This window comes from Stegostoma tigrinum, chromosome 16 (assembly GCF_030684315.1).
Source record: "Stegostoma tigrinum isolate sSteTig4 chromosome 16, sSteTig4.hap1, whole genome shotgun sequence".
Classification (NCBI taxonomy): domain Eukaryota; kingdom Metazoa; phylum Chordata; class Chondrichthyes; order Orectolobiformes; family Stegostomatidae; genus Stegostoma; species Stegostoma tigrinum.
Genome location: NC_081369.1, coordinates 19,559,099 through 19,577,821, shown reverse-complemented (window position 1 = coordinate 19,577,821; position 18,723 = coordinate 19,559,099). Strand labels below are relative to the sequence as shown.

The 18,723-nt window shown below is 37.5% G+C and overlaps 1 protein-coding gene across 1 annotated transcript in view; it reads right to left on the bottom strand.

Annotated features, from left to right (window-relative positions):
• The window catches only part of LOC125459938 (dynein axonemal heavy chain 5-like), a 259,757-nt gene that overhangs the window by 137,909 nt on the left and 103,125 nt on the right, over window positions 1-18,723 (bottom strand). The window contains exons 23-29 of the mRNA XM_059651530.1: window positions 17,932-18,133; window positions 15,017-15,252; window positions 13,303-13,521; window positions 10,670-10,732; window positions 9,561-9,799; window positions 6,881-7,121; window positions 2,192-2,391 (exon numbers count right to left, since the gene is read on the bottom strand). Coding sequence (XP_059507513.1) covers window positions 2,192-2,391; window positions 6,881-7,121; window positions 9,561-9,799; window positions 10,670-10,732; window positions 13,303-13,521; window positions 15,017-15,252; window positions 17,932-18,133 — 1,400 coding nt within the window. The remainder of the gene's footprint in view (window positions 1-2,191; window positions 2,392-6,880; window positions 7,122-9,560; window positions 9,800-10,669; window positions 10,733-13,302; window positions 13,522-15,016; window positions 15,253-17,931; window positions 18,134-18,723) is intronic.

Sequence of the window (18,723 nt, the reverse complement as noted above, 5' to 3'; positions counted from 1 at the left end):
CATGGAAACAGGCCCTTTATCCAACTAGCTTAGGTCAACTAGATACCCTAAATTAATCTAGTGCCATTTATCAGCATTTGACATATATCCCTCTGAACCCTTCATATTCATATACCCATCCAGGTAGCTTTTAAATGTTGTAATTGTACCCACCTCCACCACTTCTTCTTGCAGCTCATTCCATACACACACCATCATCTGCATGAAAAGTTGCCTGTTATGTCCCTTTTATATCTTTCCCCTTTTACCTTAAATCTTTGTCCTCTGGTTTTGGTCTCCCTAACCCAGGAAAGAGACTTTATCTATTCACCCTATTCATGACCCTCATGATTTTATAATCGTCTATTAGGTCATTGTCAGCCTTTGACACTCAAGAGAAAATAGCGCCAACCTATTCAGCCTCTCAGTTTAACTCAAACCCTTCAAACCCAGCAACATCCTTGTAAATTTTTGCACCCTTTAAAGTTTAACAACATCTTTCCTATAACAGGGAAACCAGAAATGATTGCAGTATTCCAAAAGTAGCCCAACCAATGTCCTGTTCAGCTGCAAAGTGGCAACCTAACTTACATCCTCAATGCACTGACCAAACACTTTCTTCACTACTCTGTCAACCTATGACTTCACCTTCAATGAACTATGAACCCGGTCCCCAAGGTCTCTTTGTTCAGAAACACACCCCATGACCCTACCATTAAGCGTTTAAATCCTGCCCTGATTGGTCTTATCAAAATGCAACACCTCACAATTATTTAAATTCAACTCCATCTGCCACTCCTTGGCCCATCTGATCAAGGTGCTGTTGTACTCTGAGGTAAACTTATTCACTGTCCAATATACCACTAATTTGGGTGTCATTTGCAAACGTGCTAACCATTCTTCCCATATTAAGGCATAAAGAAAAAGGATAATGAGAGTTTATAGGTTGGAATAGAATTTGAGTCATAATCGTATTAAATGGCACTGAAGCATTGAAAGGGCAAATTGACTACTTTTCATTGCATCCCTTATGTCAATATTGTAACAACTTAAGAATATTTCAGGCAGGCTCTCAACATTTCTCAGACCCTGTGTAATATTTTGCAATCTCTCTAAAGCACATACATCACCAACATGAACTGTTGGTTAACCCACATAAACAAAACACCATGAATTGATGTAGCGATGATAATTTTTTTCTTATAAATTCTAACTCTGCCTTTCTTAAAACTGTGAAACTATTCAGCTTCATCGCTCTTCAATATCTTATGTAATGTGCATGTTTTAAGATAGAAACTTTGAATATTAAATCTGAAATAACCTCACTTTTCCTTTTACTCTTTTCAATTTGGTTAGTTTTCTGTATCCTGAACCCTGACTCATAATCCAGATTTCTTCATTTGTTTTATATTTTTAATTTTACTATAATAATTTGAAAACAGTTTTCAGATCAAACCATCTAACTTGTTCTTCTGTCAACTAGTTATTTGATAGTCCAAAAGAGATTGCTTTTCTTAATTCTTTTATAGAATGTAGGTGTCACAGCCGAGGTCAGCATTTGTTGCTTATTCCTAATCCCCCTTTGAAATGAATAGCTTACTAGGCTAGTTCATTAAGAGTTGACCATGTCATTGTGTAAATCAAATTAGGTAAAAATAACAGATTTCTCTCCCAAAGGACATCAGTGAACGAGATGGGTTTTATGAAAAAACTCAATGATTATTATCCTGGTCACCATCACTAAAAATAGCTTTGTCCTCCAGATTTAACAACTGAATGCAAATTCCACCAGCTGTCATGATTGAGTTGGCACCCATGTCCCCAGAGCATGGCCCTGGGCTTCTAGATTATCAGTCCATTGATATCACCACTGCAACATTATCTGTGCTATTTCCGTTACAGGTAATAGGATTGTCCATAATGTTGAGAAATTGGCACGTACATTTCACTCAAGACATTTAGGACTCTTTAAATGCATTCTCTAATTACAGAAAACCAATAATTAAATTGTGCCGAAATCTTATAGAGATCTAATGCTACACAAAGTTAAGAACAACTGGAAGATTAAACAGCCAAATATCAATGCCATATCAAAGAAAAACTGCTTTATTCTTACCTATTTTCTTTGTTTTGGGTTTCATCAGCACTTTTACAACAGCATAAAGTTGACTAAACAGTTAAATTAGTAATTGTGCACATAATGAAAACTCACCTATTGTTCAGCAGAGAACCAAGAACCATCAAGCTATCTTCAGCAGAAGTGATGATCTCAGAAATGTTATCGCCACGGAGAAGGAGCTCACCACGTGTTTTGAAGTTGGCAAATGTAAAGTTTCGATTATCCCACTCCACTAAGACCTGCTTCAGCTTCTGCTCAATATCTTTCTCCTTTACAGCACTGATGCAAATATCCTAATATCCAAAAATAGTAATCAGAAATATGTTTTCAAATATTTGTCACATCTCAGATTTGTAATGAAACTGGTTAGTCATAAGTGAATGCATCAGAAATTCAATATTTTGCTTTATGTAAAATAATAATTGGACTAGATGATTTGTTCTTCCAAGGAAGTAAATCATTACATTTTTCTGATGGGAATTTTTGTTGTAAAGAACTGATGAGAATCAGACAGTGGGAAAAGTAAGCTTGATGTTTTAAGAGACCCTTTTGCTCACATTTTGGAATTTAAGATTAGTTAAGAAGAGTCTGCTTCAAATACAACTTATATTCAGTATTTTCAAAAGGTTTCTGTAAAGTGACACAGCTTAGCAGGTCACAGCCAGTCTCAAATTACAAAACCTGTCAGTCTGCCTACTGAAACATTGGTCAAGTGAGTGTAAGAATACATGGAGTACAGCTTCTGATCAGTTAATTTGCCCAAAAACGTTGCAACCAAATTACATCAAGAACAGACTAAACTCCATGACCTTCTGCACCAATTTGAAAATGATTGTACTAAAAACAAATGCAATTCACAAAACCAGCTACTTTCATGGAGTTAAACTTGTACGCATATTTCCATGATCTGTGCTCAAGTAAAGGCCTTCAACGAGGATCGAAACATTAAATTGATTCTTTTGGGTACAAGGAAATAAATGGGCATTTTTAAAAAACTGAATGTAATTCTTTTAAATTACTGATGAACTGACTGCTGTACTCCATATGAGTTACAAATGATTCTTTTTGTTTGAAAAAGTATTGAAAATCAAGTAATGCACAAGTGCCAGATTGACACAAGGATAAAAACATGTTTACTTCTGATAAACATAGTTTTGAATATGTTAGTTAAACTGCATCAAGCTGCCACTCAAATATTTTGAAAAATTTTTTCAAGGCTTTTTAAAAAATACACTTCAAAACATTGCCAATTGTACTGGTTCATAGTAAACATTGTTGGCAATGTATATGCTTTTGAGTGAACACTAAAGAAAAAAATCATAAGTGTACTCAATTTGTACCTGGATCACCAAATCCACGACATTTTGCTCATTGCTAGTGCACATTTCAGATCACGCTGACGTATGTTGAAATATTGAGCACTACTAGTCTAATCTGAATTCAAGATAAAAGGACTGTTTTTAAATGAACTTTAGGAATAGCAAAGGCAGAATTAAAACTGCTAAAACTTTGTTTTGTGCTTTCAACCTAATAGCAATGAAGCAAAGATCTATCAGTTTACATCATTTTGCTTCGACTGAAATCTGGCCTCATTAAAATGGTCTGCAGCATAAATAAAGCTGGTCAATAACACAACAATCATTCATAAAAGATGGTGTAATAATTAGATGATTCCCCTTAGGGGACCAAATTTTTATAAATCTATCATGCTAGACAACTTCGCCCACCCGTATAATGATTCTTGGCTGGGAAAATTGATACAGGGCTATTAACATTTTGTGAAAGTTTTTCAAATTCAAATCATACATTTAAACAGCAATTCAACCCTTTTCTTGGTTAACTTGCACATAATGTTATTGTAATCAAAACAGAAATTGCTGAAGAAACTCAGCAGGTCTGGCAGACTATGGAGACAAAGTAGTTAATGTTTTGGGTCCTCTAATTTTTGTTTCAGATTTCCAGTATCTACAGTTCTTCATTTTATGCTATTGGAATACTTTTATTTATCATTAAGCAAACAATAGCTTATCTAAAATAACCTATTAAGTGTATGCAAAAGAGTGTTAGTCAAGCGTGTGTATTTTTAATGACAATGGAATATTAAGCTTTTCGTATGGGCAATAATTCTAGAGGCATTATTAAACAATTACGGCTACTAAACCCAAACAGAGATATTTGAAGTAGCCAATTAATATTGTTGGAACAAGAGGAAGGTCAAAGTAAAACAGGGAGCTGTATAGCTGGAGACATTTAGGAATTTTTTATTATTCTATTGTGGGATGTTGGCACTGCTGGGAGAACCTGTATCAATTGCCCATCCCTCAATATTTTTGAGCGAAGGGACCGGGCCATTCCAGAGGGCAGCTGATTGTCAAACACATGGCTATGGATGTGGAGTTACAAATGAGCCAGGTTGGGTAAGGAAGGCAGATTTCCTTCTTTCAAAGGCATGAGTGAACCAATTATGTTTTTACATCATTCAAAGATGGCTGTTATAGTCCACAATATGAAGCCTAGCTTTGAATTTCAGAATTTTGGACTGAATTCAAATCCCACCTAAACCCATGTCTCCCATAGTATTAATATTAGAGGGCTTCAGGTGTGCTGGCCCAGAAATACTACCATGTGTTATGACAATCATGCAGAATACCGTTGAATTTGTTTGCATTGTATATTACCCTGTGAATGATAGGTCGTGATGCAGTTTTTGGTAATGCCACGCTCCTGTGGCAGGAATCCTGCTCTTAAAGTCAAGCACCTGATCACTGTGAATCCAACACGGATTATTGAAGCAGCCAGACCAGTCACGTGTTAGCATTTTGGCTATAACTGAGGCCCTGTGGTCACATTTGGAAACAGTCTTTGTGAATGTGAAGACTTCTGAGAGTATGAGTATGTGTTTCATCCCATTACTAGTGGGGTCAACTATTACAAAATACATTGCAAGGACCTCTGAAGGTAGCTTGGCAATGAGAGATCACATGTTGGGGTGAAGTAGCTTCCCTGCTTTAGCCAAGGTAAAACATTAACAAATTTGACAGTGGTCATAAAATATCTGTGGATTTTCTTGACTGAAGATAAAAATTTATTGCTGAAGTCAGCAATACGCCACCCTTTAAAATAATTCAGGAAGCTCCCAGAATTACACCAAGTGGACTCTGCTAAGTATAATACATGAGGCTCTAGCAAAGCAATCTTCAGTTGTGGAATCACTGTGTTTCTGGTCCTCCCCCAAATCTGACCAGCTTCCTACTCATTGACAACTAGAATATCCAGCCACTTCTTTCCTCCATAACATAAAGAGAACACACATGGGGTGGCTTTTCCCACATTTGGCCTAAAGTTATGATTTCCTCTAGCCTAAGAAGTTCAGCGTCCCTCATGTATCTTGCCAGTTTCAACTCATCCAATAACCATTCCAAATTGACCCGACCTTTCAACTTTTTCTGCCATGGCTTGACACCTGTGGAATCCTGCTGACTGCATCAGAATGTAAAATGAGATTTAATCATATAGACAACTGAAAGATCATGAAGCAGGGATTATTTATTCCACTGACAGCAGGTTGTTACAAAGATGCGGGTAAATTAAAGTCAAGCAAGGAAAACACAGTATTTACATTGAACAAAGTCTACGGCTTGCATCTGATACAAGAAACCTTCTGTCTTTCTGTTCCTTCTCCCCATCTGGTCTAAAGGCATTCTTACCTCTTGGGAGGATCTGCTTAACTCTTCCAGCTGCCCTGCTCAATGTCGTCTCCCACCATCACCATCTCCTGCTGCACATTCAGACCATAAGACCATAAGACATAGGAGTGTAAGTAAGGCTATTCGGCCCATCAAGTCCACTCCACCATTTAAATCATGGCTGATGGGCATTTCAACACCACTTCCCTGCACTCTCCCCGTAGCCCTTGATTCCTTCTGAGATCAAGAATTTGTCGATCTCTGCCTTGAAGGCATCCAACGTCCCGGCCTCCACTGCGCTCCGTGGCAATGAATTCCACAAGCCCACCACTCTCTGGCTGAAGAAATGTCATCTCATTTCAGTTTTAAATTTACCCCCTCCAATTTAAAGGCTGTGCCCACGGGTCCTAGTCTCCCCACCTAATGGAAACAACTTCCTAGCGTCCACCCCTTCTAAACCATACATTATCTTGTAAGTTTCTATTAGATCTCCCCTCAACCTTCTAAACTCTAATGAGTACAATCCCAGGATCCTTAGCCGTTCATCGTACGTTAAACCTACCATTCCAGGGATCATCCGTGTGAACCTCCGCTGGACATGCTCCAGGGCTAGTGTGTCCTTCCTGAGGTGTGGGGCCCAAAATTGGACACAGTATTCTAAATGGGGCCTAACTAGAGCCTTATAAAGCCTCAGAAGCACATCGCTGCTTTTATATTCCAACCCTCGAGATAAACGACAACAGTACATTCGCTTTCTTAATTACGGACTCTACCTGCAAGTTAACCTTTAGAGAATCCTGGACCAACACTCCCAGATCCCTTTGCACTTCTGCTTTGCGAATTTTCTCACCGTTTAGAAGATAGTCCATGCCCGTATTCTTTTTTCCAAACTGCTCCACATGCCCTGCTTGGACCCTCTTTGCCACCTTTTGATGGTAGTTCCATTATGCTACTTTTCTTTAAATGAATTTTTTAGAATGAAATATCATAAATGGGTTTAATTGATAAATGATGCTCTCATATTCTTCCCCATTTTAAACAATTCAATACATTGTTAATATTGGAAATTCTAATGGCTATACAAATCAAAACTCACCTCAATCTCCTCTTTGTACTTTAACAACGGGGCTTCCAATATATTGGACAATTTAAATGTTTCACTGTCAACATCGAAGTCATGATCTGTAACTTGGGCTATGTGTTGCCAATGACGAGGCATCATGGCTTTATTAGACATCATCTCTAACAGGGGGCAACTTTCGCTGAAGTCATCGATAGTCTGCTTTAAATCAAGATAGGCAGGCCATTCCTTCAAACCTCGAGGTAATTTACGACATCTGAAATGCAGTAGTTCAGATAGCATTAAACTATAATTGTTCACAGATAAAGACACAGTGGAAATAGAAATTAGCCTTTCAAATTTATTCACTACAAAATCTTATGGATGCTAGAAATCTGAAACAAAAGTAGAACTTACAGGAGAAACTCAGCAGATCTAGCGGCCTGTATGGAGAGAATGCAGAGTCAACATTTTGGGTCTGGTTACCCTTCTCAGCTACTTCTAGTTCTGATGAAGTGTCACTGGACCTGAAAAATTGATTCTGCTTTCTCTCCACAGACACGGGTAGATCTGTTGATTTTTTCCAACAATTTCTGTTTTGTTTTATTCATTGCTAAGTCGCTGGTATGAAGAAAATAGATTACTTTTAATTTATCACTTCTCTGAGCATAGAATAACACTGTTTTTAAATTGCACGTTATTTTTAAAAAATAGTGCATTGGCTGGTTATTACTCACCCTGTTCAATTTCCCGTTCCAAATCAATCAATAAGAAAGGCAGGCAGCAAACCAGGTGACCAAATTGTAACTGGGATAACAAAAGTGTGGGGCTGGACGAACACAGCAGGCCAAGCAGCATCTTAGGAGCATAAAAGCTGACATTCTGGGCCTAGACCAAATTGATACTGCCCACTTACTTCCACCAATCAACTGAATATTCAACGTGGTGAACAATAATGACTTACAAACTGAAACATAAATTAAGAGTCTTAAGGTTCCGCAAGGAGGTGTTATGCCATGTTCATTATGAGCTAGAAACGCATTGTTTAATGGTGTAAATGTTTGAAAGGGTTATTTTGTCTTAAGCACTACACGCCATGACAATACCATATGGATTTGGTAAGGGAAAAGCAAAGGATCTTGAAACAGCAAGACCTCCCATCCAGGTCCTCCTCATTGGTATAAAAGTGTCTTACACAACGATATAACTTGTACTTATATACTAACATGCTATAATAACAATAATGCAATCATGGCCTTGCCAGAGATGTTCGCATTCCCATATACATAAAACAAATTCTTCAGGTGCTCAGCAGCCAATGCAAATGCATCTTAAATGGATTGTGCAAGTTGCAAGATCATGCAAATCAATATTTTTCTTTCAATTTGTTTTATTGTATAATGAGGAAGAGCATTTCTACTCATTCAGGTTCTACATTAAACCAAGCATTCACTGCTTCCACCAATCCTGATCGGTTCCACACTGCCCCAGTCCCATTGTCTGAACATCACCAACCTCATGTGTGATTGTCAAGCTAATTCTGAAATTGAAGTTAAGACTGATAATAAACAATTAAGGTTGATGAACCAATTTGCATGATTCTGCTACTGGCATTACGTCTGTAGTACTCCAGAATTATGTCTTTTTTTTGGCCAACATCTTTACAATACAGAATAACAAGCGATTGAAAAGAATTTCTTTTCTCAGGAAGGAAGTCCCTCTCCCAAACTCCACTCCAGCAAAAAGAATCTCTCATCCAGAAAAGACTGGGAAAGATACCCCACCCCCAAGCACCCCATTATTACCCTCAGAGTAAGCAGTGATCAGCGGAAAATGCTGCTATGGTGTATGCTTCCCTCAACTCTAGAACAAACAACTGGAAAACCTAGTTTATGACAAAATAACCATCAGGTACAAGGCTAAACAATTGAAGAGAGTCTTTACAGGTCTCCTCACCAGCAGTTAATCAATATTAGCAGACTATTAATGCAGGCTATGAACAAGTAATAGAACAAGGAAAGTTGCCGCTGCCCTTAACATTCCAGGACAATCTATATTTTGCTCAAATTAGATGAAAATATTTTATTCTGCACAGTTACGTAAAGAACAAAATCTTGACAGATCAAAAGTATTGCCATCCATACAATACCTGCCAAATATTCAACCCTGTGCTACAGTTCAAATCGACTCAAACTTTAAGCTTTAGCAGCCATGTCAATCAGATTCACTGAAAGTCATCAGAAAACCCTCTCTTCTTTCCACCCCTTCTGTCTCAAAATGATATTCTTCATTTTTGTGTTCTCTTGGCTTGAAAGGTTTTCAAAATTATGAAATTACTATAAATTGTGGGTTGTGAAACGCTGCTAAGCAAACACAAATGCCAATGATGAATTCGCAATATAGCTTGCCAAAAGTATCAAACAGTGGTTATGTGTTTTGTAATATGAAAGTCAGTCTTGCAAATTACTTCTTGGGCTGGTGCCTTGGTTTTATAGATTCATAGGTCACATTGTGCAACTCTTAATATATGTGGACAAACCTGGAGCTCAGCAAACAAGATGAAAAATGAATAAGTTGTGTCATAAAGCTTTCTCAAGTAGGTAAGAAAAAAGAAAATGACTGTCCAAGTCAATGCACTTACTTTGTTATGAAACATGAAATTTCAGGTTTGTGTAAAATCAGTTGAGAGTCTAGAAAATACATACAGCTAACGAACCTGTTTTGAAAATCCAGAAGCTCATTTTTTATCTTTTCTATGTTCATCTCAGACCAGAGAATATCGAAGTAACCATTCACTGTATTGATAACATTATTGTAGAGACTGTAGAGTTTCTGTAAAAGGTTCAGCTCCTTCTTTATTTCCAACAACTGAGGACACTGTGTAACTGACAGTCCAAAGAGTTCCTCACCACCTGTGTAGGTGATGTATTTGCGATAAAGGTTGTCAAAACGATTCTGTAACGATTAGAGAGCACATTTTCTAATAAATCATGTGATCTGTACAGCTTAGATCACAACAGCAAAGCTCCCACAGTTAACCAGTGTTCTTAAGTCTAGCCCTGCAAACAACTTCTTTTCCCTTTGAAATCTACAACATTTCAACAAGCTGACGGCACACAAAAATGCTTACAGACCTTACAATGTTGAAGTCTTAACATTTGAAGATGTAGTTTAAAGTCTTATGTTAGGAAAATAAATACCTTTTAAATAGAAAAATATTTAATATTTATATTTTAGTTAGTTTTCATGTTTAAAAGAAATATGTTTCTCATCCCTTTTACAAATATTAAAACATTAATTAGAATGATCTTTAGTAGGATGAGTTTGAAAACAATGGCACTTCCATTCTCTTCACAAACACACAATTCAACATCTCACTCAAATTCAGATTCATTTATGGCCTTTGACAAATGTCACATTACCTGAAAAAACTGACATGGTTACAATACACTAATTATCTATCTAATTAACTCACTCTACTTCTCTTTTACTTGGGTTTGGAGTAATGACAGAACTGGACACGGAGGTTAACACTCATCAGTTTTTCTAAATTGACAGTGTGCCACGATAAACAAATATTGGACATTCCACTTGAACATTATACCAATTAAGTGACTCATCATCTCAAGTATCAGAAGATACATTGAGAGTAGGTTATATACTATTTTTTAGTGCCATGGATAAAATTATTGATTTGATATTATACCTTCCCCAAATTCTACCTGAGTTAAAAATAACAAAGATATTTACACCAAGATGTGACTAAAACAAAAAAAGCATGCCTCTCCCCCAAACATTGGTAAAGTACAAACAAGGTCACTGCACCTGATAGATAACCAATTGATCACTTGCTTCTTGTGGAGATAGTCCATGCTGCATGGGGCCTCCCTAATAGGAAATATAGAAGAAAGTATTTGGTTTTGCATTGGAGAAAAAAACACAAATGTATAAAAATGAGAAATTGTCCTGGCAGACCTAAAAATTTGAAAAGTAAACAAACTATACTGAGTCAACAGCTATTGTCACAAGTTTCATCAGGAATTTCATTAAACTCCCATTTTAACTTCAGTGGGAAATTAATGAACTGAAAGCAGAACGTCAAGGATCTGAATGTACATAGCCACTTCTGGTATTCTCTCCTCTGCTGGATTTTCAGGCTGCATGAGATGAGCATACAGCGTTAGAAGCACCTGAGTCCTGTGTAAATAAGATACCCACAGACAGAAAGAACATTTTTTTCCCTCTATTCATTTGTGGGAATGTGGGCAGCGCTGGCTGGCCAGCATTTCTTACCCATCCCTAGGCGTCCCTGAGAAGGTGATGGAGAGCTGTCTTCTTGAACCACTGCTGTCCTCCTGCTGTAAGTTGACCCAAAATGCTACGAGGGAGGGAATTCCAGGATTTTGACCCAGCAACAGTGATTTATTTCAAAGTCAGGATGGTGAGTGCCTTGGAAGGGAACTTGCAGGTGATGGTGTTCCCATATATCTGCTCTTGTCCTTCGAGTTGGAAGTGGTAATAGATTGGAAGGTGCGGTCTGAGGATCTTTGGTGTATGTCTGCAGTGCATCATACAGATATTACACACTGCTGCTACTGAATGCCAGTGATGGAAGGAGTGGATCCTTGTGGATGTGGTGCCAATCAAGTACGCTGCTTTGTCGTGGATGGTGTCAAGTTTCTTGAGTGTTGTTGGGGCTGCACCCTTTCCAGGCAAGTGGGGAGTATTCCATCACAATCCTGACTTGTCCCTTGTAGACGGTGGACAGACTTGAGGAGTCAGGAGGTGGGTGGCTCACTGTAGTATTCCTAGCTTCTGACCTGCTGTTGTAGCCACTGTATTTATGAGAGTCCAGCTGAGGTTCTGGTCAATAGTAATCCCCAGGATGTTGATAGTGGGGATTAGTGTTACCATTGAATGTCAAGGGGTGGTGATTAGATTGTCTCTTATTGATGATAGTCATAGCCTGGCACTTGTGTGGCACGAATGTCACTTGCCACTTGTTAGCCCAAGCCTGGATATTGTCCAGATTTTGTGGCATTTGAACATGGACTACTTAATATCTGAGGAGTAATGGATGGTGCTGAACATTGTGCAATCATTGGCAAACATCCCCACTTCTGATGTTATGATGGAGGGAAGGTCATTGATGAAGCAGCTGTAGATTTTTAATGGTGTTAGTGTTGGAAAGTACCTTTCTAATTTTTGAGGAAGCTTTGTTCATTAAACATAATGTAAAAGGTGGTCAATTATGCTGTAAAATTACTTTAATCCTGTTTAATTGTTCTTGTAAAAAGGCAATGTTCCACCCTTTCAAGAGAAGCAATCTGGGAAAGGGCAGTCTTCACAAATTTTCTGTGCTAATGTTCTCAGGGAGTGCAATGTATTTCAGCCTTCTGGGCATTTAAATAATTTCATGATTGAAATAATTGAATAATAATAGATGTAAAACAATAAAATGTCAATATGGAGTTTTGAGGCTATTTGACTATTCACACTTGAATCCCATATCTATACCATTCTGATTTTCAACTGAAATTATCACATTTAACTCACATACCTTTTAACCAAGGAATGGAGAAATTAAGGGCACTCCTCCTGCCAACACACCAACAATCAACATAAACCAAATCTAAGACCCAAGATCTTTCGGTTTTGTTCCACAAAGATTGTATTTAGTCACCACGTTAAGGTGGGATCAGTTTATATCTTTTGTACATTTCAGTGTGTGTTTTTTTGTTGTAGTTATTTCCTTGATTTATGTTTTATTAATTCAATAGCTGCCCTATACATTGGGATAGCTGCAGATTTTTTTTAAGTTTGTATGCTGATTTTAACACTTCAATAATGAGGGATAATAATGCACAGGCTCCAGTGCCACATATAAAATCCAACTACATTCTGCAAGCATTCTGTCCTTCCTGTAGGCTATACCTAAAAATTGTTTGTGAAATTTTACATCCATTGACTTCCATTAATGGCAACAACTTTGGTGAGCCTTCCCCAGAATATTCCTTTAATTGATTCACTTTACACCAGCATTAGCATGATATTTAATACATCCCAAATTCACATTATATTGGGACTACTGGGACTGACTGGCACTGCAGTGAGCAAATATGGCATTAGATGGAATCCTTGATAGAAAATGCAATCAGTCTTCATTCAACCTCACTTTGTAGCAATGACGCTAGGGACAAGTATAGTTATAAAATCATTTCCTGTTACTTTGACATTTGAAGAAAAGCTCCATGGTACACATACAAAGAATCATGTTTAAAAAAAAGCATCAAAATAAAGCATTAGATCAGCACATTTTTAATTATACCTGAATGAAGAAAGCCAGTTAGGTAATTTAGTAACTAATTATTTCTCTTCAAAACTTTATAAACTAGAAGAGATCGAACAATGATCAGAAGTATAACCTGTGGAATGTCGGAAGAAAATGTTAACATTACCTTCTCATAGTTGCAACAAAATGTATTAGAATCTTCTATGAACATTTTAACATTGGTGATTAGTTCAGTACGAAATGAGGGTTGCAAAGAAATGAGATGATTCTGTACTTCCATTCCATGTAAAAGGAGCTTTTCCCATGTGTAACGTAACGTATCCACTCTGTCTGAGTCTTCTTTAACAACTTGGATTTCATACTTATTCAACAAAGCATAGAATTCCTGTATAATTTTAAAATAAAAGCCAATAAAGAAAAAGATTTATTTCCTTCCAAAATGGTCTTACAGTTTCCTTAGTGGCATGTAGAGCAATTTCAAAGCAGTTCCCATATCTTAGTATAGAACACCAATGTTAAACTTATTAAAGTAAACATCATTTATGTATTATTCAAAGTCAAATTGAAAAAATGCAGTATCCAATCACTTGAATTTAGCAACTCAGGTGATTGTGATTACAATTTTGAAGACTTTGATGAATTTGAACAATATTGTTATTCTACCATTTTACCAGTATTGAGATTTCAAAAAATAGAATTACATATTGTATTGAATTTTGCAGTACACATGCAGACCATCAAGCCCAACAGCTCCATGCCAATATTCATGCTCCACATGAGCGTCTTTCCACCTCACTTCATTTCACCCCCAGCACATCCTATTATTTTCTCCGTCATGTACTTCTTGTTTTTAAGGCATGGCACAAGATAGAAAGAGATTTTAAATAAATTATTGTGCTATTTTCCTCAGGAGGATTAAATGATATCATATCCAAGACGGCAGTGGAGTGGGGCTCCGCAGCCAGAGCTCATATCTGCTCCATCCATTTTTTTCTTTGAGATTGTTTCCTTCTTACCTCCTGTCCTTGAGCCTCAAGTGAAGCCATTGTGGATTCCCAGCCTTAGTGCAGACTCCCAGATTCGAGGTGGATTCAAAGCAGACTCCTTGTCTCGAGACACTCAAGGTGAAGTTCAGTGTGGTCTAGAGGTTAGGTGCTTGCATGGGCTGGGTTGGAAGGACTGTTACTTTGAACATTTTATTTCTTTATTTTTGTATCTTTTTCCTATGATTTCATACCTAAGATGGCACAAAGGTCTGTAATGCTGGACTCCTTATTTCTTTATTTTTCTGATTTTTTTTTCTCCCCTCAGATTTTGTGCTTAAGAATCTATGCCTAAGTACATTTGAACCTAAGATGGTGCTGTAAGTGGTGACTTGTAAAGCTTTCACTGTACTCAGGCAAACATGTGACAATAAAGCTAGTTCTATTAGAGTATGAAAATATAGCTTAATTCTGTCTTCAAACTAGGAAAATCACAGAGTGCAGAACACTTGACAAACTTTTTCACCAATGTGCATAAAACAATCTAAGATCAAGCATAAACATGTGTGAACTATAAACTAAACTGTCTGCAGCCCATTAGCAATCGCTTGAGAACAACCCCTGCTGTCAGAAATATGGGTAGATAAATGTTGTGGACACTACAGTCACAAGGAACTAGTTCAAACTTCCAAACTTTCTTTCACATAAACAGTCTCTCAGAACAATTCGTTTTCATACAGAAAATTCACACAGCAAGTTGGGCTGGTACCTTTACTCCAGGAGGTGAAAAGCCTAGATGATATTGAGAAGTTTGCAGCATACGTATTATTACTTAAACTATCGAGAAGAAATGCAATTCTGATGTGCTATTCAAATAGAGGCTGAAAATGTACCTACCTCAATAGGTCCAATCTGTAAATCAATGTCAATTTGTTTGTCCCGGATATCTTTCAGAGAACCCATGATTACTCTTATGTCATCCATATCATTCACTGGACGATTAAGTTTTTTGGAAGTCTCTTCTACAAAGATCAAGATACTATTCAGATTTGTTCTATATTTTTCATTGCAGTGGTGAGAATATCCAATCATCCAGGCTCTGCATTCTTCAATCAAGGCTACCTTCAAATCATCTGTTTAAGTAAGTATACAAACCGATAAAGTAACAAAATTAGATTATTACAGAATTTCTGAAAACTTATGGTAGAAGACTCATCATATGCAATATGTCCATGGCTTGAAGCATGGATATCTTTGATATTTCAAAGACATAGGAGGATTTGAACAGCACAGAAAAATCAATGAGATAATTTGCTATAGATGCTATTAATGTCATTGTGACCTCTTAGTCAATTTCCTGTGGTGCGTCAGATTGTAAGCACTCTTCAGGTTAAACAATGTGAGGTAAAAATGGGATAACTGGACTGGGTCACACAAGCATTACTAAATATTAAACTTCAAAGTCATATATTCTGTTGTGATTTTTATACTTCTATTATAAGCTTCTGTGAGCAAAATTGGATATTGCCCAAGAAGTGTGTTCAAACACATCAAAAAGGGTCCAGGCCTGAAATGTCAGCTTTTCTGCTCCTAAGATGCTGCTTGGCCTGCTGTATTCATCCAGCTCTACACCTTGTTATCTCTATTAAGTGGCTACATGCCTCAGCCTGGTAGCCATTCACAAAAAACCTGCACGACACAAATTTGGCCTGAAATGCTTTAGGTCCACCTGCATCTCTTAAAGGGGAGTTATATTATAGCCACAGCCAGTGCTGGAAGTGTCTGAGTGCCAAGCAATGTGAACATTGAATAATGCTGCAGTAGGACACAGGGCATGCTTCAAAGCTCTTGGATACAGACCTGAAGGCTTTGAAATAGGAGATGCACAGGAGTAGAGAGTCTCTGCATCCATTGAGGACCAGAAGGCCATTAAGATGAATGATCTGAAGCTGTTAGCAGCAGAAGCTGTCACTAACAGCATAGTCCCAAGGATCTGGATGCAGTGCCATAAGAAGCTCAATGTCCTCACTTGATTAAACAATGAGTGATTTAAATTTCAAATAACCTTGAAATGCACCATAAGCTTCACATATTACTCAATTTTCCATCTTCTTATTTTGATCAATATCCCTTACTAGCCATGAATCATATCTCTCATTCACAGTTTTCCTCACACATGTGGCACATCTATGAACCCAAGATCCATATTTCTCAGCTTGCTTACACTGTCAGCTATTCAACTCTGAAAGCCACTTAACACAGATCCCATCACACTAACCAACACACATACCTTTTTCTGGCAGGACAAAGTGGTGCAAAGTTACAGCAGAACTTACCTGAATGGGACAGTATGGCTATTAACCTGTGTTCCCATACAGATAGTCACCATCATTTGGAATGGTAGAAATCGATCCATCAATAGCTGAAACCAAAGATGATGGCACCTGTCCAATCTTCCGTCTCTCCATTTCTTACATATCATAGTTACAAGCTGTAAATTGTCTAAGCAGGAGTGAAAGAGTTGGTGTCCCTACCAATAAATAGAAACTCTAGACTCAACTCCAGAATCTGATGGCCAAAAAGGTTGTTCATAATGTGGCCAAACAGGTTGAGCAGCAACATGCAAAAGTTCCAACACATGCCCATAACACTTATTAAAGAGTGCAAGAGATTCCTGGTCAACCATATATCAGAAAGATTATTGGATCCTATCCTCTCACTTTCTACAATATACAAGTAACAAGTGCCGAAGCAACTTGGACTCCTTGCATAAATTGTAACACACAGATGGTCTAGGCATACACTTTTTTTTATTTCTTCCTGACTGCCCAACCCACCCCCCGCCAAGCACAACCTCATCCTTGTTCCTCTCTTTTTATCAGATAGCCAAGAACTGCAAAATGGCCAGGTACAAGCGAGAAGTAGAGAGGAAGATGATGTAATACTACCACTCAGTTACACCAATGCAGCCATGAGATCAAAAACTGACATTGCGCCTACATTACAGCGTACTTTAGAACTGCATGTAATGAGTCATTGATTGTAAAGTAACTGTGATGGGAATGAGATAGTGAAATGTCTTATGATGGAGCAATGACACCAACAGTCAAGTCTAAAAGCCTAAGAAGGGAGGTGGAATAATGTACACAAGGAGGATGTACATACCAAGATTTGCAGATACAGATTTTGAAACTGTACTAAAAGCATTCAATGTATACTTCAGCCCAAAATGGAACCTTATAATCAAGTGAGCATGATTTCGTCAGAGTTCCCAAAGGCCAGGGGAATTCAGGCCTGTACAGGTTAGCTAGTTGTTTCGGTTATGGTACTTTGCAAGGCAAACTTGACCATACCCACATCATTATCAGAGACCACATTGAAAACTGCCAAATTTTTGTTTTTACACACTACAGCTGACTTAACACTTAAACAAGTGGTTTAATATGATAAGCATGCTGCATAAACAGCAAAATCAGGCCTTAATCCATGTAAATATTAAGAGTTTGGATTAACCTCCTTGGTCCAGTCCTGTGATTTCTTGTGACAAAGGGAAGATTCACAGTAAATGTTTTAAAAATTGTCGGCATTATTATTCTTGAACGGATCAAACTAACAGCAAGCTAAAAATCAATTTAGTTGTCACAGAGTGATTTCAAATGGCATTTGGAGCAAAATGTTGGATTTTTAAAAATATATTCTTATGATATTAATGATTTTGTCTAGTTGTTTTTCCTTAAATCTCAATTTCATTCTTTTTTCCCCCCACATGCCATAGAATTTAAATCTCACAAATTAAGTTTTGGAACAAGTACCTGAACACAGTGCAAGAGCACCCAAATACATAACCCAAGGTTCAGCCTGAATTTGGATTTGCAGGTTGTGATAGAACTTGATTTGGAATTCAAAATCAGACAGTGAAGGGGAACCTTCTATAAACTTTGCAAGAGCTTTCTCGCGGTCTTCTCTCCAGATGTGACTGTATTTGTTGAATGTTTTGAGAATGTCTTGTAGGTCCTAGGATGGGAACAGTAAAATCAAAATATTGAGAATTCTAAGTGCATTGAAATGTTGAGAAAATTACAACGGTTTTACTACTTTTATTGAAACACTCAATGATACAGCACAGGAGAAGACTAAACATGCCTGCCTAATCTGGCCTTTTGAAAGACTTGTTCAATCAGTTTCATTTCACTATCTTTCCCTGCAGTGAAGTAATTCTTTCCTTTTCAAGTTTTTATTTAACTTCTTTTTCAATGTTATCATTGAATCTGCTTTTAATACCTTTTCAGGCAGTGTTATCCAAAACATAAGAGCTTACTGTCTAACTGTTTTCCTCTTCACATCACCATTTTTGCCAAAAAAACCTTAACTATATACACACTGGTTACTGACCCATCTGCAAATGGTAGCAGTTTTCCCTCAATCATGCTATCAAAACTCTTCATTGTTTTGAAAACTTCTATCAAGCTTCCCCTATTATTCTGTACTATATAGAAAATATCCAGTGTCTGGGATAGAAATGCAATCTGTCCTAATATGATTGTCACATTCAGTGACCTTTACAATGAGACATTGACAGGGTTACCACTTCGCAGCCAGTTTCA